Genomic DNA, 25796 nt, shown 5'->3' on the forward strand with positions numbered 1-25796 from the left:
AAAGTAAAAGTGGAAAAACATTCACAGGGTTTTCAGTAAATGTCACAACCGTGCCCGTAATTATAACCAGGTTGTTAGAAAACTGTATTTATGTATTCAGTGTAAATCGATTGATAGAACGATCCGCGCACTGGGATTGGATCGAAGGTTACAGCAACCAAAAACAAAAAACTCAAGAGAAATACAAAGAATTGAGGATTTCAAGCGTTGGAAAGTGCATCAAAATAATTCCATAAAGAATGACATATTACAGTTACTGGCAAGTTAAATAAATATGGCCACACTAACTTTAAGTGATCAAATTTGTGTCATAAATATGAAAGAGTATAATATTAATATTATGTACATCATTGGTATGTATGTATATGTGTATATATGTATGTTTAAACTGTATATGTAAAATTAGAGCAGAATAAATACTGAATGTATGTTATAAAAATAGTGATATAAGTGACATTTGTGTGTGTGTTTTGTGGGTAGGTATGTAGAAGCTTTGCTTCAACTTACACCCTTTCGGCTAAAGAATTAGGCATTTGAGTATTGTTTGTTTTGTTTTGTTTTTCTGAAGACTGCCAAACAATAAATTCAAATTCAAATTGAAATGAGGAGCTTGTAGCTCTTTGTAATACAGACCCTTTCCAGAAAAGTTCAAGGCCCACAATTTAAACAATTTCAAGTATTTATTTGTTTATTTTTCCATAATTTGGGCTTCCAGCTCATAAAACCCACAAAAACAGATATTCAAAAAATTTGAATACTGTGACGAAATCAATATTTAATTTTCAGATTTTGCAGAAAAAAAAAAAAAAAAAATTGCTTCAAAGTCACTTTTTCAGAAAAAGCCATTTTTCTCAGCTTTTTATCAAAAATTGGCGATTTGTGTGAAACTTGCCTCTATTCAACTATTATGGAAGAACGAAACAAGCTATAAACAAAATTATTTTTTCTGATGAAAGTAGAGACTAATGTTTCAGTCCAAGTACAAAATATTCTGTTGGTCTTTAAAAATCAGTCAAAATGCTCTAAAATGGCTGGCACTGAAAGAGTTAATCAATCTTAATGATCATTTTGTACTTTTGTGTCTTTTATTGCACATTTCTGTATTTTATGTGTCCTTTAGCTCTTACAGTGTTTCTGAGGATGCAAAAGGTAAGGATTTGTGGTCAAAGGCTGAACATAATTAAAGGCTTTATTAATATCTGGCCTGGGTGTAGCTACACATGCGCTGAAATGTTGGATTGGTTGATTTTTTTTTAATTATTACTACTATATTTAGAATCAACCAAAGCAAAATAATCTCATCTTTGCATCCCTGTAATCTATAAATTTACCCTGAGGAAAAAAGTACTTGCAAAAAAACAAACTATTTGCACAACCCAATGGATGAACATTTGATACGACGAGTAATTGCTTTAATCAATTTTCCACCTCTCACATTCCTACAGTCAAAAGGTTGCACTGTAAGCATTTTATAATACATATGAATATATAATGAAATATAAATAGGACAGCCTAAGTTAAACATACGTCCTAACATTTGACATGGTCTGCTAACCCGTATAACTCCTCAGCTCCTAACTGCCTTCTGCCACCCCCTGAGTTTGGTTCCCTATTATTAAATTTGCAATGTTTGTTTGCTCCAGGGAGTGATGCAAAGCATGACTGCCTTTCCCTCAGTTCAGCTTCTGCAGTTGGTAATTGCCATTTTAAAGTCATTTAATAAACAAGTATAGTGTTTGTTGCTAATTTCTGTAACTAGTATTATTGTATTGCTTTTTGCTTCATTCTGCTGGAACTAAGTAGCTCTGGTTGTTTTATTGGGATGTCTTAAGGGGCTTTTAACTACATGAATGCAAAATTAAAAATAAAACAATGAGGTACTATTATGTTTCTCTTATAACCTCATTAAATGGTTTTACCTTTTTCTTGATTCCTGTACTCCTTGGTTTCGTCATGTTGTAATGTAATCCTTAAACAGACTTTGCTGAAAAACTTACTTTCCTGTTGCTTAGGAAACTTTTTATAAAATGAAATATTGTCTTAATCTGAGGTTTTTACAACACTTTGGACCAAAAACGACCTTAAAATACTTACTGTAACCCAATAATGAATGTTTTAATAAACTCTGAGGTTTACATTCTGATAATACGCAGCAGTTTGACCTGTATTATAAAAGAATATCACTGTCAGGCAACATTTAAAAAGAAGTTCTGTGGAAGCAAAAGGTCTAACGCTTTGTAACAAAATGTAGGCAGCAGTTTTAATTAAAAAATGGAGAGAAGAAAGTGCAACTGATTTAGTTATTTTAAAAACCTGGGGGAAATATATACATATTAAATGTACTTTATTTATGATTATCAATAGTTATTACCTGTTTACTCCAGGGTGCTCACCAGGAATTTTTTTACAGCATAGGGGAATCTCGTGTTGCATGAGCGAAGCGTCATTGGCACGGAAAACTTTCACATTTATAACACTCTGAGAATTTAGTGAAGTAAAGTTTGTTTTTTTAATCTTTGTTCCAGCCTTATTCTAAAGCTAAACGTAATTTGTTGAATAGATGAAGAATCATGATGAATGTAGTTAGAGAGTTACTCATGCTTGTATAGGTCCTCCACTCACACACACTGTATAGACAAGAAATAATAATATTAGAACACACCCACATGCAGAAGACGTGTGTGTACACACGGAGGACACGCCCGACCAGAATGAAGCCAGTGTTTCTTTAAGCCCGAACACGTTTCTACCAGACGGTATTCACATCCTTGTGCATGCATGTAGAATGATCAGTTGTGGTATAAACATGACGATACACACAGGCAGCATCAGGGGCAGCTAAGTGGCTGCAGGGGTCCTCAGGTAAATAGATGGTGTGGCTGATGTATGTTTTTCTGGGTTATTCAGATTAAAAAGAGAGTTAAAACAACCCGTGCACACCTGGAAGTCTCTTTTGTGTCCAAGTGTGCAACAATTATTACGACGGTACTGATTAAAAAATGAAATAACAGAAAATGCCCCCTACTTTGCTGAAAACGGAGCGTAGGGGGCGCCATCACTCCATAAGGGATCAAAATTATAAGGTCGGGGGCTCCTACGCTCAACAGTGCTAGCGAGAACCCTAATACCAATAAGCACAATATCTTTTTTTTTTTTTTTTTATGGGCCAAGCCAAAAGCCCTCAAACCACTGAAAGAAAGGTCACAACACTTTTGGCTCCCATACCATCATTTTAGAACATGATCAAATAAAATATTACTTTATTTATTTATTTATTTTAAAATCATGCAAGCTTTTTTTTCTTATTGTTCTGATCTTGTGCTCTGTCATTTTTAATGCTGGGTGTTTTCTGACAACCAGTTTCTACAGTAGAAATATTCAAAACTATCTTTACCCTCCAGTCCATCGTCAAATAGTAATCAGAGTAATCAGCAACTTATTAATAGCATAACAGTTTTGTGTTTTTTATGACAGAAAACTGATTTTTTATAGACACAAAATAGCAATTTGTGTCATTTTTTCAGTGGATGTTGCCAAAAAGCTGAACCAACAGGCAGTTATCAGATGTATTTAGTTTAGTGAGGAAGATTTGCAGTCTGTTACCAACTACACATTCTCTCAGCACACTGTGTATAATCCTGGCTTTCTGTGTGTCGAGGTCAAATAGAAATAGAGATTTAACAGCAAGAGATTAAGATGAGCATCTTGTAGCGCAGACACTAAGGTGCTACAGTTTCCTTTGCAGCCTAAAGGTGTTACATAATCCTTCTCGTAAATTACTATTTGTTTCTCTATTTTTAGCATCGCTTGTGCTTCGTCCTTGCTTGTTTTTTTTTCTCTCAGGCTAAAGTAAGTTTTAAAGAAACTGTGATACAGACATAAGAGGTCAGCTCAGTGAGAGGTCTGACAACATTTACTTTGTTCTAACCTCCTGCTGCAAGGGCAAGCACTTGTTCACCAGCACGCCACTCACTGTGTGAGAGTGTCGCCAAACCAACTGTGCCGATGCTAATTTAGCTACGAGAGCTAAAGGGTCAGGGAGAAATTGCAATGAGAGTGAACAAAGATGAGTCTTAAAAATCAGTTTGAAAAAGCGACAGTGTGTGCAAAGTATTGGTTCATAACTTTGAGTTCTAAATACGTGCGTCGCCAAATCCCAGGAGAGCGTTGTCAGTCTGTGTGTGACACGTACGTTTAGCTTTTCTTTCATGCATGTGTGTGAATGAGGAGTGTGTTTGACGTGAGCAGAATCCAGTTTTAATGAGATTGTGCATGTTTATCTCGATGTGTGTGTTTCAATGACAGCGAGCCATAAAATGAGTGCAGCCCTACTAGAGAGAGCTGCCGAATGAAAGGCAGATTCATTAAAAGTACATCAGATTCCCAGCCTTGGCTGTCACTGCATACAGCCTGGACCTTCACAGGCGTTTCACACTCATCTTAAGTGCAGGGATTATGTATTGTCAAGATCTTATTCATGTTATTTTCAATAAAGTTCTTTGCATCACCAGCACTTTGGCTCGGGTCGTCTTCTGATTGAGAGGTTGGGAGTTTGATTCCGAGGCTTGAATTATCCACAAGTTGAAGTCCATTAACTAACTTGTCTGTGTTTCCTCTTCTGTCCACACAAATCACGCCATGTTTTGTGGTCATGTGACCAGGTACGTCACGTTCTGTGATGTGTAATTACGGAAAAAGTGTTTCCATTGCACTTTTGCGGTACATTTCAATATTGAAACGTCTGGAAAAACCTCCTCATGAAAGCGGAAAAACTTTTTAGCAATATTTGAGTGTTTTTTGTTTCTAAGGTAATGGAATTGCAGCTACTGGCTAAAATTTGGCAGAATTTCCGGGCAAATAAAATTGTAGAGTTGATAAAACGCTCAAGGGTTCACCAGTGTGGATGTGCTCTCATCTTCTACCTCCCCCATGATGGATAAAAAAACTCCTAACAATGCCATCACATCAATGCATGAATGAACCCTTACCATTTTGCTTGATTTTAGGTGGGATTGATTGTAATGTCATCTGCATTTATTTGAACTTTTACTTGGTATTTTCTTATTATCATTCTCACAGTTTGCCTGATTTCTCAACATGAGGGTCAGTTCAGTTTTCTGAAACGTGAGCTTAGAATCAAACAACTTGTTTCTGATATCTCGTTATGTCTCTCAGCTTTATAAAGGGAAATGGTTTCATTCCTTCAGTGTGACGACTGACAATTATTAATACAATAACTTTCCATATATTTTCTTTTTCTGTTAATGTCCGGTTTCACGAGATAGATGCAACAAACTTTCTTTCATAATGCACATTGGGAATGACAAATACAAATCTATTCTATTCTATTCCATGATTATTACCTCTGTAATATCATTGTATTATTGTGAGTGTGGTTTGTGACTTTAAAGTTGACAGATCAGAGGGAGCCATGAACATCTAACCATTCACAAACACACATTTCCATTTGTTTCAAACAAAGCAGAAAATGTACATGAAAACACCAAAGAAAGTTATATAAACAACAAAATGTAACTTCAACGTTCCAGATAATACTGTAAACTCGCAGGTGTGTGTCGACACTGAGGGTTAGGGTCATCATCTCTACAGACGTTTGGTTCCATTCCACCTGCTCTGCTCATAAAACACGTCGTTTGGCACTTTAAGACCTTTTGTGTCTGTAAACTCGAAGAGAAAAATCAGCTTTGTGTGTAGGCAGGTGTGAAAATTGTCTTGTTTGCGCGCGTGTGTGTGTGTGTGTGTGTGTTATATGCTTGGGAAAGTATTTATTTGCTGTGTGTGAACATGTTCATAAAGTGTAGCTCTAAACTATTCAAACACGTACAGTATATTCATTTATTCTCTACAATAGTGTGCATGTGTCACAGTTGGCCACCGGTAGAAACGTTCCTGCTAAGTGTTGTTGTGTTGTCGGTTCATGAGGACCTCTGTCCTTCTCACGTCCGCTGATTGTTTGATTTTGCAAACATAGAAATGAGTCATAAATGAATCAAGCCTCAGCTCAACTGCAGAAACAACAGAAGTATTTACTTTGAATAAAACAGTCCCGCGTCCTCCGTAGGGGCCACTTTACGGAGCCAGGCTAGCCTACGTTAAATTAACCTGGATACGAGGGAAATGTTTATACTGGTTCTAGTACCCCATTGTCTTATTTATGAATCCAAGTACCGCCTTTGTCCAACTACAACATTTTGCTTAGAAATGATTTAAAAACAACTATAGAACATAATGATGGAATTAACTACTGATCACACACATTTTAAAGAATCTCAATTTGTAAATAAGCAGAAAGAAACAGTATTTAGTGCAGTGGTTCCCAACCTTTTATGGATTGTGACCCCATTTTCATATTAATAATTTCTGGTGTCCCACTTTTTTTCTAGAATTAGTTTTTGATCATGTTTGAGCACAGATATTTATTTTTACTGCAATGTAGTTGAACTAAATTCACAATGTGAAAGTATGGAAATACAGTTGTTTGAAAAAGAATAACAATTAAAAAATGTATTTGAATTTTTCAGAAATTTTAGGCGACCCCACATGGGGTTTCGAGCCCAAGGTTGAAAAACACTAATTTAGTGGCTCCTGAATAGATTTATGTCTATAGTTTTTATCATTTCCAGTCATCTAATGCCTGGGTGGGACCAAGGCTGACATTTTAGTTGTTCATTTTCACTCTCTCAAGTACCCCTTGTAGTGCCATCGCGTACCACTAGGGGTACACAAACCCCGTTTGAGAAACACTGTACTAGACTACTAATAATGATGTTATGCATTTTGAACCTATACTGTACAAAGCAAACAATACATTTCATCAAATGGACTGTCCTTGTCCTTTTAGTAGCTAAGTTTGGACCAAATGAGCTTGATTAAAAGTTCTACTCTCCTAAAAGGTCAAAGCGTCCGTCCAAACAAAGCTCTAATTTCCTAATTATTCTGACATTTGCCATCAGAAAATAGAATTAGGAGTAATGGCGACTTTTTGTTGAGCTGTTCAGTATCAAAGGAGGTTTGTGGACCTGTAGCTCAACCTATGTGAACTCTTGACATTAAGTTCCTTACACACATTAGCAAAGGCATGAGAATTATAATGGCCTTTATACACCCAAGACCTATTTTGCTCAATTTTCCAAATGTTATTTTAGTCAAAAGTACAGTGAAAGGTCACACACATCTGAGACTTTTTTCCTTTTTTTTTTTACCACTAATAGGTTAAAAGGAGTTTTATGAGCATAAAAAATTACATTTATGTACTTCATGGAGAGCAGTGAACCTCCTGATATGAACTTATGAACATTTATTTTCAGAATTATTCATTCCAAATAGATTTCAATTTGTTTTCATCAAGTTTTTGATTTGCCAAATAATAATTAATATATTACATTTATAAGCAGTTTAACTTGTTCTTTTTGTCTAAGTGAATTTAAGTTAAAAGTATATTGCAGTCTATTTCATAAAAAAAAAGTGCTAATTTAAGTGAAAGTGGTTTCGGTTCTATAATTCTAGTATAGAATAATAAACCTGTAAGTTTACTTGCAGTATGGAATAAAGCTTTTAGCATGTACTAAATGGTAACTTAATTTACACTTACAGTATATATAAAGTGTACTTTTTGTATACTAAAATTGGGCCAATTTAGTCCTAAGAAGTATTTAAATAGTACACTTTAATCCGTGTACCCTTTGGTCTTTGGTTATTCTGTTTTAAAACCAAATCAAAATAACAAATTAACAGTGGTTATTTTGCTTTACTGACTTAAAATCAAAACAGAACCACCTCAAATAGCCCTACCAATCCCTCCAATTTTAATCGCATCTCAACACACCACCACCCGGAGGGTGCGACTACCACTTCCACCCTCCGGATCTATTTGCACGACATACACATATACATATATTGCACCTCATACAATCACTAAACACACACATTCACACAGGGAATAGGAAAGTGCCTCTCCATTGGGTAATGGTGAGGCACCATAACAGGAAGGTGGGTAGGATCACACATTTGGGCCTGTCGGGTGGGGGCCTGATCCCTCTGTTGATGGCTGGGCCACCGTGTAGAATGCAAATACATTAGGATGGTGCGGTGGGTCTCAGGGGGCGTGGGGGGGGTGCTGCTGGGGGCTCTCTTCGCGGGGTCTCACCGGGCGGTGTCGGATCGGCGGGGAGGGGGGGTGCCTCTTCCCTATGGGTGTGGCTTGGTCCTTGTCTCATCTCCTGGTCGCCTTGGGGGCTGTCCTTGGTGTGTGCAGGCCCGGGGTGGCCCGCCTCGCCGGTGTGGGGGGTGGGTGCGCTGGGGGGTGCTGGCGTTTGTAGCGGGGAAGGGGCGGGTTTGCTTCGCCCGGGGTCTCGCCCTTGGGGGCTCCCAGTCCCGGGGGGGTGCTCCTGGGGACCGGCGGGCTTGGCCGGTCCTGGTGGGGGTCTTCCAGTGTAGGTGGTGCGGGCCGTGCTCCTGCATACCAGTGGGTGCGGCGTGGGGTGGCCCCTGCTTGGGCGGTACCCGGCGTGGCGGTCTGGCTGGGCCCTTGGGGGTGGGTGGGGCGGCGGCGGGACTTTAACAATAACTGAGGCGCATCGCACTGGCGGTGTCAAAAAAGGGTGACCTGGGGCGCTTTGGGGGGCTGGGTCGGTGCGCCTGGGGACTGGCGATGCGGCGTGTGGTCGTTGTCCTCGGGCGTGCTGCTCCCGGTGCTGCTATTCCGGGTCCTTCTGGCCTGGGGCCCGGTCCCTACTGGCTCTGGGCCCACTGACGGGTGCCCGTTCGTCGCAGCTCTGGCCGTCTGCTGGGTGTGGGCCTTGGCCCCTCTGCTGGGGTCTCGGGCGTGGGGCTCTCTGGGCCCTCCCCTCGGGGGATTGGGGGTGGGGGTGGGGGTGGTGGGGTGGATGTCGGTGGGGGGCCTTGGGGTTAGGGGCGGGGGAGGAGTGCGCCGGCTCCTCGGCTTCAAGGTGCTTTCTCGGGTGTGTATGTGGGGGGCGGTGGCTGCCTCTCGGCTTGGTGTCTTGGGGGCATCTGGGGGGCTGCTCGGCCGGGGGGGTTGTCTGGGCTCCCTGGCCGCGTCCTCGAGTCCGGGGCAGCGCTTGGGTTTACAGTGGCGGTATCTTGCACATATCGGTCTACGATGCACTAGCATGCCTTGGACTGTGGGATAAAACTTAAAGTGGGTTTAACTCTAGACACGTTGATCCCAAATACCTGTTTCAGGTATTACCACTCACTCCTTCACTCTGCCCACAGCCACCACAATTATAGTTAAGCTTCACGCCTACAACTTCACATCTCACTCTCACTTTACAGTAATCAACTCCGCCCCACCCTTCCATTTCTCTACCTTGAATCGCTCCTCCCTGCTCTCTTCCCCCTCCCCCCACCCCCTCACCTAGGTGTAACACTGCCCTCTCTTTTTATATTCTCCCTTTCATAAAGTGTTTCTTACCCTTCCTTAGGGAGGGCTGGTGATGGTCACAATTATGCAATAAAATAATGCAATTTATTTAATTGCAATAACAAAACACAAAAGAAAATGCGTTGCTGTCTAATAAAGATTGCAGTTCTTGTAGTGTTGATCTTTGACAACATGTGCAGACAAAAAAAAAAAAAGCTGCATTTTAAAATTAAATCTTCTGTTTGTGTGACATTTGGATATTTGAATATAAAGCTAGCACCAATTTTCTCATTCGTGCAGGTATTTGTGAGCATGGACTGATATATCATTTTTAGAAAAGTAATAAAAAAAAAACATTTGGACATTTCCAATTACAATCGTGACGATAAAGAGAAACTAGCCTGGCTCCGTGAGGCCCTCCGGGGGTAAACAGGACTGTTCCACCCTGTCACACTCAGCACAAAAATACTTTATTTCTACTCTCATCAAACGCAGCCTTTGTAATGTTTCTGATGTACAAATGTATCATATTTTACATGTTGACAACATAAATATAAGAATGCACTGTGTTCGGAAAGTCCAAGGAAGGCCACACATTACATTTCAGAGATGTTTGGCTTAACTTGCTCTATCTGGAAACTTCTGTCCCACGACTCCTATTTTCTGTGCTGTCAGTAAGTCCGAGAACGAGTTACAAAATTATGCTCACAGCACAGGCTCTTGTGGTCTATTTGATAGTTCAACATAAAGAGTGGGTGAGTTGGGGCTTATATATAGGAAGAGGAGTGCTGCCTTTAGTCTGTGCGTTCCCACTGCAACCCTTTCACTAATGCTTTCATGAGTTTAGTCAAACAGGAGAAAAGAGACCTCACTCCCTTTCCCCAAGAAACCATTGCACGTATGCAGGTTCATCACTGCAGGTCCATATAATCAGAGCAACTAAACTCAAGCAGGAGAGCGTCAGGAGGGCTGGTATATAATATCCTGTGGAAAATAATGTGCAAAAGTAAACTTGCGTAACATCAAGTCATCAAGGTAACAAGTAGCTGTGTCTTGAAGAACAAGAAACCCAAAATACTTTGCTCCAGTCTTTGGAAAACCAGGTTTTTATCACACATCAGAGCTGGATCAGGGAACCATAATGATTCTGGTTGATCTGCTAACAAATTTAAACACCAAAAGTATGATGCTAGATATGTTGCAAAATGCGAGAGCTTGTAGAATGTGATGTGAACTTGTGTATAAAATATCAACACGTGAAATTAATATTATGTCGTAAATTATGGGAAAAAACGTGAACCTGTAGGGTTAAAATTTAAACCCAGAAAAATGTGTTTTGCAACAGACGTCAGCTAATGATGCTGCAAAACTCAAGCAGCATCATCACGCGAGAAAATTAGTTTATGCGTCCGTAGCGGCAGATTCCAGAAGTTGTAACTGGAAAGTTGTGGTTGTCAACGTTAACTGACACAACTAATTAAAAACCATGCGATTAAATGTTGCATTACAAATGTAGTCCCTCGCTATATCACGGTTCATCTTTCGCGGCTTTTTTTTACAATGCAAATTTAAATGCATTTTTTTTTTTACAGCGTATGAACGCACATTGCGTTCTGATTGGCTAATGCTGCGTTCACCCACCAGCGAAACATCCAACTGGGTGAGTTTCACTGCCTGCTGAAGCGAGGAGCTGCTCTCCTTTTTCTCCTCTCATGAACATAAACCCCTAGTGAAAATAGCCGTGCGATTAGCGGCTAATGCTATCCGAGCTCAGTGCTACAGAGAGAACCACTACCACCTCCTCGCTGATTCTCCTCCACGCCTAATCCTTCCTAGTCCGGTCCTGGTTATAAAGGTCGTGTCATACAGCTCCAGGTGGTCACACACAGCTTCTACTCCATGGTTGAATGGGTGAACAGACCGGTGTCCGTGTTGATGTGACGTTATGTTTTAAAATCTACACAGGTTTGAACTTTGTTTAAACAAGAGAGAAATGTAAATTCCTGTCTGAGAAAAGTGTATAAAGGATGTGGTGAGGGGTTTTACAGCCTGAAAACATGTATAATAATTGTAAAAAATAAAGCTGACTACTTCGCGGATTTCGCCTATTGCGATTAATTTTAGAACGTAACCCCCGCAATAAATGAGGGACTACTGTATATAAGTCTACACATTTGTGAATATTTTTCTTTGGGTTTAAATTTGAACTCTACAGGTTCACATTTTTTCCCTAACGTTTTGTAACAAGATCTCTCATTTTGCGACATATCTACTTTCATATGAAAGTTCCAGTTTAATTTGAATGGTTAATAATTTGCATGGAGGCGACACTGGGCACAGTATCAAAGTCACAGCTCAACACATGAAGGGACTGCCACATATTGTGCTATCTCAGTTGTTTCCTATTAAATTATTCTTCTGGAGGCCTTATACTGGCTGACTCTCCTTTACATTGATTCATCATTGTGGTTAATTGGCCAGACAGGAGAGAGAACACATGGGCAATCCCCGGGATACAATATCTGTGGATGCATCAGTTTCCGCTTGCAGACCTTGGCCTCTGAGGGCCACAATCAGACACCCTTCATAGTAAAGAAGACAGATCAAAAACCTTTGCTGTCAACCTTAAGTAGGTCTTGTAGAAACACATGCTGTGGGCAATGAGAGGGTTAACTGAGGAAGATGAGCAAGGCTTGGTTGATGTTTGACGGATTCGCTTTTAGACAATAGTCATAGATGAAACACAAGCAGAGGGAGAGTGTGTTCATTTATAATTTGAAAAGTTTAGGGTTATTTTTGAGTCGGACGCTGTGCTTATACACCTGTGCAAACATTAGTTCTCTTTTTTACTAGAGAGCCTGAAGGCTTTATGCATGTGACCCCACATGCTTTCAAATGAGTCCATTATTTTTCTAAAGATTCTCCTCCTACATATAGCTACATAGCCTGTGGTACTAATCTAAAACTAATTAATAAGTGGATTCTTAAACCTAACACAGATGGGAGCTGCAAGTGCAAGTAGAACAAAAAAAAGGACCAAAATAGATCACTGGGCTTTAATAAAAAAGGAGCCTGTCCAACGTAGTGCCCCAAAGGGAATTACCACAGTGTTTTTAATGTGGTCCCACTTGCCCAAATTACATTCGATCAATCCAAGCAAAGATCAGTGGAATCTGTAGCAAAGCAATGACAAGCCTTTAACATCCCATCATGAATGCTAGCGGCTGTTTGGTAATGACTGTTACAGACGACAAAAGTATAGGGAAATGTCGTTACTCATAAAACAGAATGAATTATCAAAAGCAGAAAAAGTAGTGATATGAAAGGTAAAGAAAAAGGTGTCCCACTCAATGAAAATTCATATTTTCTGCTTCAGCACTAAAGATAACTACACATAAATTCATACTTATTAATTGTAAAGTTGTGTGAAACCTGTCCTACAAGGAACAGGAGTAAAAAAACATCCTAAAATCCTAATTGTATTTCATATATATCTGTGATGTATTTATTCATTCTTACAATAAAAACAATATGTATTTATGTATTTCTTTGTATTCATAGAGAAGAATCAGAGAATCAGATCTGAATCAGTGATTCCGGAATCTAATATTTTTTGTCCAACATTGAATTAATCAAAGTTGTCCATTTAGTTTTGATACTATGTGAGTTTTGATATAAGTGAAACCATGAGGTGATCAAATGAAATGATTAGTAGCTTATTCCAGGCACTGCAAGGATTTTAATTAGTGATGGGACGATACGGTAAAGTACAAACTATCATTTTCACAAGATTGATATTATATGCTTATTTACATTAAAATATCTATTAATTTGTTTATTATCATATTGATTAAAGAAACACAGTGCAGTGAGATGCTTCAATACAACCCAGACCATGAATGAGAAATCTGGAGATCCTTTGATATCGCAAGATGTTGTCATGTGAGATATCGTCCTAAAATTAATGCTAAACTATAACGATTTGTCTCTCATAAAGATACTAAATATCTTCCATTTAGCATTTAGTTCAGGGGCCAAATACGGAGCAGTTGCATCTCAAGTGGGCCACAGATTTTTATGTGGGAAAACTAGTGATTTCAACATAATTATATATAGTTTGCACTTCAATGTATACACAAAATACAAAATATGTAGGAAACCAATAATATCCAAGCAATGAGTGATATTTATCAGTCCCAACAGGATATTCACTTTAAATTTCCTTAATTTTGTGACCAATTTCTATTTAATGAAGAGAAATGTTGTGTTATAATTTGAGGGAAAATAAAGGATTTTGTGAGAGTTTTTTTAACAGTGTAACATCATAAATGACTGCAATCATGTGATATAAGCACCAGGAGTGTTTAGTTTCATTTATGCAATGTTTCATGTTTTCTCCTGGGGGCCGAATTGGATGCTCCTACGGGCCGGATTTTGCCCCCAGCCCATGAGTTTCACGCTTGTGATCTAGAACATCAGACCCAAAATAGGTTATGTAATACCCCGCAGGTTATATGTTAGAGTAGTTCACCTTGACCTGTCTGGTCAAGCCTTGATGTAAATCTGACAAGACCCTGGCTGACATGTCTGGAGGTGAATTAGAATAAAATAGAGAAAGCAGGAACATGTTGGAGGAAGAAATAATGAATGCAGCAAAGCAACAAAAACATATAGTGAAAACTGGACTAATGTTGGATACTGCAATCGTTTCAATATATGTGTGTTATCACTTATTCATTCCATCATTATGCTCTATAGTTGTTTTTTCATTGTATTCTGAGCAAAATGTTGTAGTTTGGGCAAAGGGGGGACTTAGATTCAAAAGTTAGAGAATGGGGTACTTGAACCAGAAAGGTTTGAGAACCACTGATATAGAATAGTTAACGTATCAGTATAGCAGTAGTGAAGAAAGCACATTGTGTAAAGTAATGATTTTATAAACTGATGGTAATAAATGGAGTCATTGTGTATGTTGTGTAATTTATCGATGTGTTTAATACAAGTTAATCCTCTTGTTTGGTCCACAGTCTCACCAAACCTTGCTCTTGTTCCTGTGTTAACCAAATGAACCCAGCCACAATTTCAAAAAATAGTATTAGATACATATGTCTACATTTAGTTTATATACCTTTCAACAAATAATGAGAAAAAAGAAAACTTATGTGCAAAAATTCACATATACCAGTTGAGGGAATAAATGCCCACCTTCATAACATTTTTATAAGAAAAGTAATTAGTTTTGCCAGATACAACAGAAAATTTCATGCCCCAAATGTGTTGAATAATAATAATTTGAAAAATTATATAATCACATAAATTAAAATATTGGCAATATAAATGAGATAGCTGTTTACCTTCCACAAATAACTACTTCCACATGAAACAAAATCTCCCATTTCTGGCAAAACTTTCTATGTAAAGGTTTTATGAATAACTGGAATGCATGTAGCATTTGGATCTTCAAATGGAAATGAAACGTGTAATACTGCACATCCTGAGGGCACTTTGGTCCACAGCAACAGGATCAGGTTGTAGTGTAGAGTCATTCAGATTCAATCAAAATACAACCCCGGGGTATAAATCCCACCTACGTTTCACTTCATATCACCAAGTAGTACTGTGAGCATTAAAATCTTTATAAAAAATGCATCCTTGCCGTCAGCGTTTTAATGTAATGTGGAGGATGTGCTGAAAGCCGCCTCATCTCAATACTTTGTTTAAAATGAGATTCAGACACAGAAAACCTCGAACCAACATTCACTCTGCTTCTAATTCTAAATTAGAACCCTTGTTCTTTAATATAGAAGCTTACACCTGTCTCACCAAGCAGCATCACCCTCCCCAACCCCTCTCAAGAACTTTAAGGATGACTTACTCGTTTTAATGCTACACCTGTAGATGAAGAACACAACCCCCATCTGGGTTATTATCTATAAATTAGATATTTCCTTGCATTCATGGAGAAGATGGAGAGTAATTTCTGACTCAACTCAACCCTTCTTTTCCACCCACATGTAATCTTGCACACGAGCTTGTGCATAATGGATCTACATATCAACGCTGCACTAAATAGCAATGATTAGGAGTTCCAAACAAGAAGCATGTTCACAACATTGCTTGCCCATGTACTCTCACAGTAGCAAATTACCAGAAAGAACAATTAGCTTGATAAGTATCGTTGAATATCCCCCCCTAAAGGGGAGAGTCAAGTCTGTGCTAAAACAAACACATTAAATGTTTAATTACCCACCTTAAACCATCATTATGACCTTGGATAATGCCTAATGGGAAAGCAGGTGGTGGCATTGACACAGGATAATATTTTTTCTGAACAGTGTTTGATGGGATGAGAATGAAGTCAAAAGGAGCTTAAGCTATTGGCAATTCTGCTCCTGATGATAACGGAGCTACAGTGCACTAGTATTAATGGGAAAATTACCGGCCTTTAAATTCAGCATGGACCAAAGTGCCCAGTATCAGGCAGTACGGTTAACAGCTTGATTTGTGTCTGATAACTAGTGATATCGTAATGAAATATCCCACACTTTCAAACTGCACTTAAAATGTCAAACATCTGGTAGAGGATACATTTTCATAAACACACCAGAAGATAATACCTCTTTACCTTCAGATCCAGTGGTTAGCGGCCCCCAGCAAAGACCTCTCCAAAGAAATATCCATACCTGCTTTGCTACATAAACATCAATGCCAAGTATGAGTCTTCTCTCTGTGTTCACATTATAATCATGGATTATGATATGATTTTTCTTCTCACAGCTTCTGCTGGGCAGATACACCCTTCCAGTAGTCTAAAATATCATGAAGGTCCTCGTCCTTGGCAAACTGCACCTTCTTACGTAGGGCGTGACCTGCTGCTATATAGGAGGCCTCTTCTCTGGGGTTTTTCTTGTATGGCCGAAAACGTTCCCAAATCCGAAGCGTGCTCTCTGAAGAGTATTCTGGACTGGATGAGTATCCAGAGTTGTAGTTGTGATGACGAGATGGCGAGAGCTGGGAGTAAGCAGCTGTAGCATCCCTCTTGGTACGACCCAACGGCTTGAGAAAGGAAGCCTTTTGGGCTGGAGTCGGCGACTCACAGCCGCCCTCAGAGTAGAGTGCGGGAAATGAGTGACGGTGCTCAGAACTGTGGTAGTCGGGCTGTACCTCCAAGTGATGTTGCTGCTGTCCAGGTTTGACTACCCCTCCTCCACTTCCATTACTGCATCCCATTCCGCCCCCATTCAAATTCACTCCACCCCCATTTACGTTTCCCATACCATTTCCATTGCAGCCCATTCCACCACCTCCTCCACTTCCGCTTCCTCCGCTACAACCAACAGGGCTTCCTTTTTCTATTGGATATTTGGGAGGGGGATCACTTCGCGGTTCTGGGATATCCACGCTGTACACTCTTGTATTCTTCACAGATCCTGGAGGAGGGCCCCCACATCGGTTCTTTCCTACAGCAGTATCAGCACTTAACTGCCTCTGGAGGGGCCGCACTGCATTGGCCGGGGGCGGGTCACGATAAGGAGGAGAAAGAAACCCCCCGCCGCTGATACCTGGCCTTTCAGACAAGGGCATCACCAAAGGCACAGGGGCCATAGAAGGATGAGGCTGCTGATGGAGTTGGGGATGAATCTGTGTATGAGCCTGAGGGTGTGCCTGGGGATGTTGCTGAGGATGTGGTGGAATATGTGGCTGTAGATGCTGTTGTGTGTGAGCCTTTGTATGTATTTTAGGGGAGGACGCCATGATTTGATCATTGGGATGACCTGGAGAAAGAGGCAGAAGGTTACGGGGTAGGGACGCAATGCAAGGAGGCTGAGGAGAGGAAACAGAGGTCACATTGTCAGCTGTGGTAACAGCACCAGCTGAGGCATCCAACTTCAGGGCATCAATGCAATTATTGATGATTTGGTTAACCTTATCCACTTCCTTCGCAATCGTAGAGATCTCAGATGCTGAACCATGTCCATCGTCATCTGAGTCCTCCCCTGCCTCAAGGCCATTTTCAGCCCCACCTCGCATATCAACAACTACTTCTCCTCCCACACCTGATGCCCCACCTGCACCCACTGCCTCCCGACCATCAACTGCCAAACCAGTCCTCACATCCATGTAGTTGCTCTTTCCGCCAATTGCCTCGGTAAATGCTGTGGCCATTTTTTCCACCTGGGGCAGAGTGGAGAGGCGGGAGGAGCTGGTGTTTGTCGAACCATGGAGCATGCCAGTGCTGGAAGAGGCAGATTGAGGTAGCTTGCCTCCGCCGCCACCGGAATGATGGTGCTGGTGGTGAGCTTGCTCCTGGAGGCGTTGCATGGCACCTGGGTCATTGGCTACTGCTGCAGCTGCCTCCGGGCCATACCTGAGGAAAGAAAGATCAGAAATTTCTTAACAGGCTGCCCAATGTGCATAACTTAAAATAGTTTGCACTCTTCAAATAAAGTCAATCTAGAATTAGAACATTAAAGAGTAACTAAACCCCCATACCACTTTTTTCTGCTGAATCCAAATGTATTTAAGTATGAGGTAGTGCCGTTCATTGATCCTGGTCCAGCTCTCAACATTTTAGTTACATTTAGTTACTCTAAGTATTTTCTTGGGTCACTTTTTACAACATGCAACATCTACTGGATAAATCTACCAGTTATACAGTGGATAAAACCAATGTACCTCATCTCCAGAATGGTTTTCTTCACACTAATAGCCTTTTCCTTCTCTTCCTGGATGCGTCGTCGTCGGAGACAGTAATAGACAACTCCAAGCACAATTACCATGCCAAACAGACATCCAAGGATGGTCATAATGTAGTGCGTGGTTGTGGATGGATTGGTCCGTGCATCCCCTGGCTCAATAGCTCGTGTTGAAAAGGAAAGACAAGTATGGTTGTAACGTTGGGTTTTGCCCGCAGAGGCCACACAATAAGTGTAGTTGGTGTGTGGTTTGAGTTTGTCTAAATGAATAATGTCCTTTTTGTTTTTGAGTGGCATTATATCCTCACTGAAGGTGTGGTTGATCTTGGAGAGGATGTACATCTTACTGTACGGTCGAGGGATCTGAACAATTAGAGAGGCTGTGGAGAGGGATACGCTTTGGAGCTTTAAAGAGATCTGATGATTGTAGTTGGGATCAGGGGTGGAGTTTATGACTGGTTGGTGGTACAGACCTTGATCTGGATTGTCCATACCCATCCCTGAACCATCTGAATCAGGCATCTGGGAGGTCAAACCTGGAAACAACGCACCACGACGACACATGGACAAAAGAATAAAACGAGCATTTCTGCCATGTCCAGGCACTGGGCTCAGGAGAGGGTAACCAGTCATTTCTGGAGGTGTCTCACACTGAAGGCGGTCGTAGGTGTGGGTGACATTATTGAACTCTTCCAGCCAAGTGAGAAAGCTGTAAAGATCACAACCACAGTGGAATGGATTTCCTGCTAGTTCACAGACCATCAGCCTGGCAAGAGTGGTGAAGGTGGACGGATCAAGACGTGATAACTTATTAGAGGATAGGTCTAAACTGTTGAGGTTAGGGCACTCCCAGAAGGCATTTGTGGCAATGACCTCAATGAGGTTGTGTTGTAAGAAGAGGCACTGCATCCGGCCCAGACCTCTCAACATACCCTCAGTCAGATTAGTCATCTTGTTGTAGCCCAGCTGTAAAACCTGCCAGAGAAATAAAGTCACAACATGACTCAACATTACCAAGTCTAAAGAATGTTGATTAAAATATAAAAATAATAGTTTGTATACAATAATTATTAGCTGTTACTAAATGGGTTTATCCAAGTGAGTCAAAAATATTGAGGACCTGTCTATTTTTTTCCTTCCTTCATGATAATTTAAAAATACAAGAGAAATCTTGGAATGAAAGGGTTACAGACCTGTAGGTTGGCCTGTCCAGCAAAGGCTCCATCCTCAATATAGCTGATTTCGTTCTTGGTCAGGTTAAGGTCCGTGAGGTTTGTAAAGCGGTACATAGAGATGAAGAGCACTGCCTTGATTTTATTCTCATTCAACCTCAAGTCATGAACCTGAAAAAAAAAACAAAAACAAGAACAAAAAACAACTTTAAGGAATTGCCTGCAGCCTATGGTCATGATGAAGAAATATCTGAACTTTGAATCAATGAATACACAAGTGATAACATTGTAGTTTGTCCTGAGGAAGTCTGTTATTAGAGAAGAGTTTTCCACAGTCCAAACAAAACGCAAATTAACAAAGGTAATCACAGCCAAAGCAAATGCATACCCCCAGGAGGATATAGAGAAGACACCAAATATAAATTTAGAATTATCCTACAAATCCATCTAAGTGGTATTCAAAGAACAAACGTTGCGTCCACAAATTGGAACACAGTTTTAGATTAATTAGATTTTGTATAGTTACATACATTTGGATCATATTGATTAAGAAAACTTGATAAAAGTTGGTTGTTTATGCCTGTAATTTATACATAATAAAGATCATTGAAGAGTAAATTTGAAATAATCTAAATAAAAGAATCAGCATAGAAAAAAATGTGTTTCTATAATTGTTTCTGTTTTTTAAATATCCGTTTTATGATGATTATTATTTTATTTTTTTTGTTTGTTTGATTTGTTTTTGTTTTTGTTTCAATGTTTGGGATAATTTTTGTAGCTCTAAATATGTTTAGGCTTTACACCAGTGGTTCCGAACCCTTCGTAATTGGAAAAATAAAATGTGATAATAATAAATATATACACAAAATCCCGGACCGATGTTTTGTTTTGCTCAAAATGTTTTAAATGTTTAGAAATAATTATTTCAATTACATTTAACATTATTATAGTTATTATTTCATTAAACTAGTTTATCGTGGGAATATATTTTGTGTAGTACATTGTGTGTGTCTTGACCTCTGCCGAAAACCTGAGATTGACCCAGGTTAAGAACCACTGCTTTACAATATTAAGCAGCACCAGTGTTATTTTATTATTTGATCTTATTGCTAAGACAGTTGTAAGTTTTTTTTTTTTTTTTTTTTACTTTGTCTGCACATGCTGTCAAAGGTCAACACCACAAGAAGTGCAATCTTTTTTAGACAGCAATGCATGTTTTGCTATTGCAATTAAATAAATGAATTTATTTTATTGCATAATTGTGACCATCACCAGCCCTCCCTAAAGAAGGCTAAGAAATACTTTATTAAAGGAAGGATAAAAAATACAGGGCAGTGTTACACCTTAATGTTTGTTTCTAGTTAAAATGCTAATCATAATAATGATGATGGAAATTATCTTGATTTGAATATGATCTGAAAATGCAATTGTCAATCTTGGTACAACCCCAGGCAGGAGATGACAAAAAATGATAAAATTTTAGAAATACTTTTATTCAGGAGGCACTAAATACAGTTTCTTTGCACTATTCAGAAAATCTGATTCTTTAAAATGTGTGTTGTCACTCATTTATTGCATCATTATGCTCTATAAATGTTTTTTCATAGAATTCTGACCAAAATGTTGTAGTCGGACAAAGGGGGTATTTGGATTTAGAAAAAGGAGAAAGGGGGTACTTGAGTCAAGAAGGTTTGAGAACCACTGTTATACTGTATGAAAAGCATTCATGTGACATAGAGACAGTGAGATGATGCAGACGATAGATATAGGATTCCTGTACAGTAGTACCATACTTTAATTCAAGGTTTTGTGAAAGCGTCTATTTTTATTTGTTTTGTTTGTTTAACACCAAAATAATAGTATAATTATCAACTGAACTGCACTAGTACTGCCAAACTATGATTTTCTACCTATCCCAAGATGATCCAGAGCCTATTGAACATAGCAGTATTTATTTAGTTTAGTAAAGGTTTTCATATTAGTATAATTTAAGCTGGAAATGCTGTTATTATCCCCTGCTAGGCTTGGATTTCTAACTGTGACTAAATATGGAGTTATCGTTTCTGGCTTTGAAAAGACAGCTTTAAAGTCAAATAGGTTGAGTAGCAATAGGCAAGGTCGGCATGTGCCTGAGGCAGCAAGCCATAGGGTTCCCCTAGGGAGGGGTGTTGGCAACATGTTCATTAGTTTTGCTATTATACAGAGCCAATGACAGTCAGAGCATAACAGCAATAGGCTGCTATGCACCCTCACTAATAATGTTCCCCACCTGTTTAGACTGCACATCTTAGATTAATATTTAATGTGAGGAATTAGTCCCTTAAGCATGGCTGTAGGTTATTATTTTTAAATTACTATAAATTTGCATTACATAAAGCTGCTGTGGACAATATGTAACACAAAGAAACAGCGTAGATGTCATAGATTAATAAGTCAAAGGTGATTCTTCTGAAAACTCCTAATTGTTGAAGGTAGAAATTGCCACAAGTAGGTTGTTTTTTTTTTAACTCTATTACTAACTATCGGTGTGTCAACTAATGAATCAGAATTAGAATCAGAATTCCTTTATTAATCCCAGGGGGAAAAGTTCTTCTTTTATTGGATGCAAAGATGGCACCAGGCAGGAAAACCTTCTTTAAAAGGGTTTTTGATACAATTTTTTATTTGATTTCTTGTGCTTCTTCACCAGATAAGGAAAACACAGATTTGTTTGATGCCAATTTTGTTCTGGTTTGTTTATAGTGTTCCCTGTGATATGATGTCACTCTGTGATAGTGTTGTGTTCAAGACCACACAATCCAAGACCAAGACTTGCCCGAGACCAGAATGCACCGAGACCAAGACAAGACCAAGACTTCCGGGAGCCGAGACCGAGTCAAGACCAAGACAATAAACATTTTTTTTTAAATTAAAAAAAATATATAAATAAATAAAATTATGACAAGGTTTGACAGTTAAATAACATTATCTCTCTTTTAAATACAGTCAGCTGAATGTACAGCAAGTGTTTAAAAGTATTTCTGCCAAGAAATAACATGGTTGGTCACCTACACAGCGGACATGTTTAGCTCCCGCCTCTCTCTCCTGCTTGTGTGTGTGTGTGTGTCACACAGGTCACTCAGTCACATTAAGGAAGTTTGCGGTCATTATACGGGGTGGATTAAAGAATGAATGAAGGATTGTTTTATCCCTTTCTTCTCCTTGTTATTATCACATTATAAAAAACTTTAAAAATAGCAGGAATTAGTGCTGGTCTCGAACGGTCCGGGCCGCCCCAGTCCGAGACAAGACCAAGTCAAAATGCTTCAGAGTCCGGGCACGACCAAGACCAGTCTCGACTACTACAGCACTACTCTGTGAGACATTAAATTTCATCCGTATTTGGGCATATCCGTGGAAAGCAACAATATCAACATCCACCATTGTTTCAATCCAAGAAAAGCAGAGGAATGGACTCCATTTACATGACTTGGACTCTAGTCACAAATTTGATGACTTTAGACTCAACAAAATCACAAAAGACTTTCAACTCGACTTAAACTTGAAAACAAATGACAACTTAACTTGGACTTGAGCCTTTTGACTAGGAAGACTTGACTTCCTACCCTTCCATGACAAAATATTTTAGAAAGTAAGTTGGGAACGTTACTTTAAATAAGTAATTAGTTATAGTTACTCACTACTTGTTCCAAAAAGTAATAGAGTTAGTAACTAAATTACTCTATAATGAAAGTAACTCATTACCAAGAAAAGTAACTATTTGCGTTACTGTTAAAAAAAAAGTTGCTATATGTCAAGATTTTTTAGATGTGTGTGTCATGAGGTGCTTCATTAAATTTGAGTTGCTTACAACGGATGTCGACAAAGTCTTCACTCCTGGATACAATGTATCGTCACCTTATGACAACTTTTCATCAGACTGCTCCACACTCACCATCTCTGCTGCTTCATCAAATCTGTAGTGTGTGTGTGTGTGTGCATGTGTGTTGGCACATGAGTAAAAACACTGGCTCTGATTGGCTACCATGGAACATGACGCCGCCTTAGCCAATCATAATCGCTCACCTTGTTTCTAACCCACCTCCTCACTACAGCTGAGTAAGAAGCCAGGGATACTTTCGGATCACAGTTTATTTAATCAATGCATGTAACGCACCGCATTTAACATTCAGTAACGATAACGGCGTTGTAACGACATAAAAAGTAATTAGTTAGATTACCCCGTTACTGAAAACCAAACGCTGTTACCTAACGCCATTATTTTAAACGCCGTTATTCCAAACACTGGTAAAATCATTATTAATGAGCAATACGTCTGCTCAAACCCCTGAGGGATAGAACTCTGCCTTCCAAAAGCAAACTGAACTTTGACTGACAGGTCTACCTTTAAACAAACTGACAGCCAATCAGGAAGCAGGTGAAAATATCAAGCTAGGCAGAGATGTATGCTCACTAGCAGAGAAAATGATTCCAAGACTGATAGCTGTCAATCAAAGTCAAATGGCAGAGTGCCGTTCAGCATTTTTGACCAGACTTATTTCTCGTTAACAATAATTGCTTTTTTTTAAATCTTTTGTCATGGAAGGGCAGGAAGTGAAATCTTTCTGAGTCTAAAGGCTAAAGTCTGAGTTTAGTCACGAGTCGTTTATTTTCAAGTCTAAGTCGAATAGCAAGTCCTTCATTATTTTGTCAAGTCTAAAGTCAACAAATTTGTGACTTGAGTCCAAGTCGAGTCCATGTCATGTAACTCGAGTTCACACCTCTGATATTTAATAATGGGTTCGGAAAAATTTTACCTCATTCTACATCCCAGTATGATTATTGATTATTGTTTGTTTGGTCAACAGAAGAACAGTGAAATTGTAAAATCTAATACGAAGTGTCAGATTATATCACTATTATTTGACAAATATGTACTTTGTTCAAGTAATTCATTTTTTTTGTATATAAAGCTCTGTAACATGGGGCTAGCTGTGATACATTATGTACCCATGCCTTTTTAAAAACTTGTAAATTAAAGTTGAGGACTTTTGACTTGACTTGAACGGTTTTGACTCAAGACTTGACTTGGACTTGATTGTCTTGACTTGGGACTTGACTCAGGACTTTAATGACATGACTTAGACTTAGTTGAGAAGCACTGACTTGTTCCCATCTCTGGTGAAAAGTTAGTGTTAGTTATCATATCCTGGAGCTTTTTTTTTTTAAATCTTTTCTTTTTTTGCAATTATGTTTTTTATTTTTTTTTTATGTGTCAGATTACTTTGACAAAAGCAAGATGTTACACTTTGTGGTATACCTGATATTTAAACAAAGTGGCCACACTTGCAGTAGTTTTCTTGATAGATGAGCTCATACTGACCGTGCTGTTGATGTGCTGGGGGATGGTCTCATACGGCGGCTGGTTCTGGCTGCAGATAGCCAACCAAACGTAGCCTTTGTCCCCCTCGATCAGCCAGCAGTCTCCTTTAACCACACCTGGCAGGTTGAGGAGCAACAGCGTGGGGAGCAGGAGGCAGACAAGCAGGGAGGACGCAGGCAGAAAGCGAGAGCAAAGTCCGGCCATGGTTTAGCAGTGTTTGAGGTCACTTCAGTCAGGATGTGCTCAAAGGAAAAAAAGCAACAACAGGATGAAGTTGACCTGAGCAGTTAGACTTCAAAGCCAACGCAGGGTGAACGAGCCAAATCCAAATAAAGCAGGAGGTGAATGAAAGGACTTCTTCAAGATAATTCAAGTTGAGCTTGTAGCGTGGCGCCAATGCCTGTCCTCATTTTACGTGTTCCACATGAGAGGGTCTTGGAGCTGATCACTCCAGGCGGGACACATGGCCTCTCACAAGTCTTGACCACTCAGAAGAAAAGGGGTTCCTTACAGAGAAAGGTTGGAATACCTATCAGACAGAGACAAAGAGAGAAAAAAGGAACATATTTTATTTCGCCCCCACACTAACAAACCAAAAACTGCTTTGAACAAAGCTTTTAAACTTTATTTTACCCTTGGGCTCAATCTGACCACAGAGATATTTGCCTCCAGAAAATGATTGTCAGAAAATTGTTGTCCAAGTTTTTGTCAGACACTTTGTTGAATACATACAGTAAATAATCCCTTGATAATAAGACCTTGACCTGCTCTCTAGCGCCACCATCAGGCCAAACGTTTAAATTAGAAGTAATTTATCTTGAATAGTTTTCATCTAAGTCTTCTCAAATTTACTGACAACATTAATGACCACTAGAGTATGAAGCCTATTGGTTGTGATGATGATATGACCTTTCCTGCAGCGTCACCATCAGGTCAAACTTTCAGTTTTAGAGAGAGTTAGTGTATCTTGAAAATCTTTCATCCAAATCCTTTCTAATTTGGGGTGCACATTCATGACTGTCACAGAATGAACCATAGTGAGTGATGTTGGTGAACGCCCCTTTTATCTAATTTTTGTAATATATTTGGGGTCATTCACAATAAAGTCCTCTGTCTCAGATACATTTTCCTCTACGTCACTTTCACTGTGAAAGAGCTGT

General features: G+C 39.4%; 1 protein-coding gene across 1 annotated transcript; it reads right to left on the minus strand.

Annotated features, from left to right (window-relative positions):
- Positions 1 to 15647: 15647 nt before the first annotated feature.
- elfn2a (extracellular leucine-rich repeat and fibronectin type III domain containing 2a) lies at positions 15648 to 24857 on the minus strand. Its single transcript, XM_028449337.1, has 4 exons — positions 24637 to 24857; positions 19296 to 19445; positions 18083 to 19077; positions 15648 to 17774 (listed from the first exon to the last, which is right to left on the minus strand). The coding sequence occupies exons 1-4, from the start codon at positions 24838 to 24840 to the stop codon at positions 16178 to 16180; spliced, it is 2946 nt and encodes a 981-aa protein (XP_028305138.1). The 5' UTR covers positions 24841 to 24857; the 3' UTR covers positions 15648 to 16177.
- Between the last annotated feature and the right edge of the window lie 939 nt (positions 24858 to 25796).

Source organism: Gouania willdenowi, chromosome 1 (assembly GCF_900634775.1).
Source record: "Gouania willdenowi chromosome 1, fGouWil2.1, whole genome shotgun sequence".
Classification (NCBI taxonomy): domain Eukaryota; kingdom Metazoa; phylum Chordata; class Actinopteri; order Blenniiformes; family Gobiesocidae; genus Gouania; species Gouania willdenowi.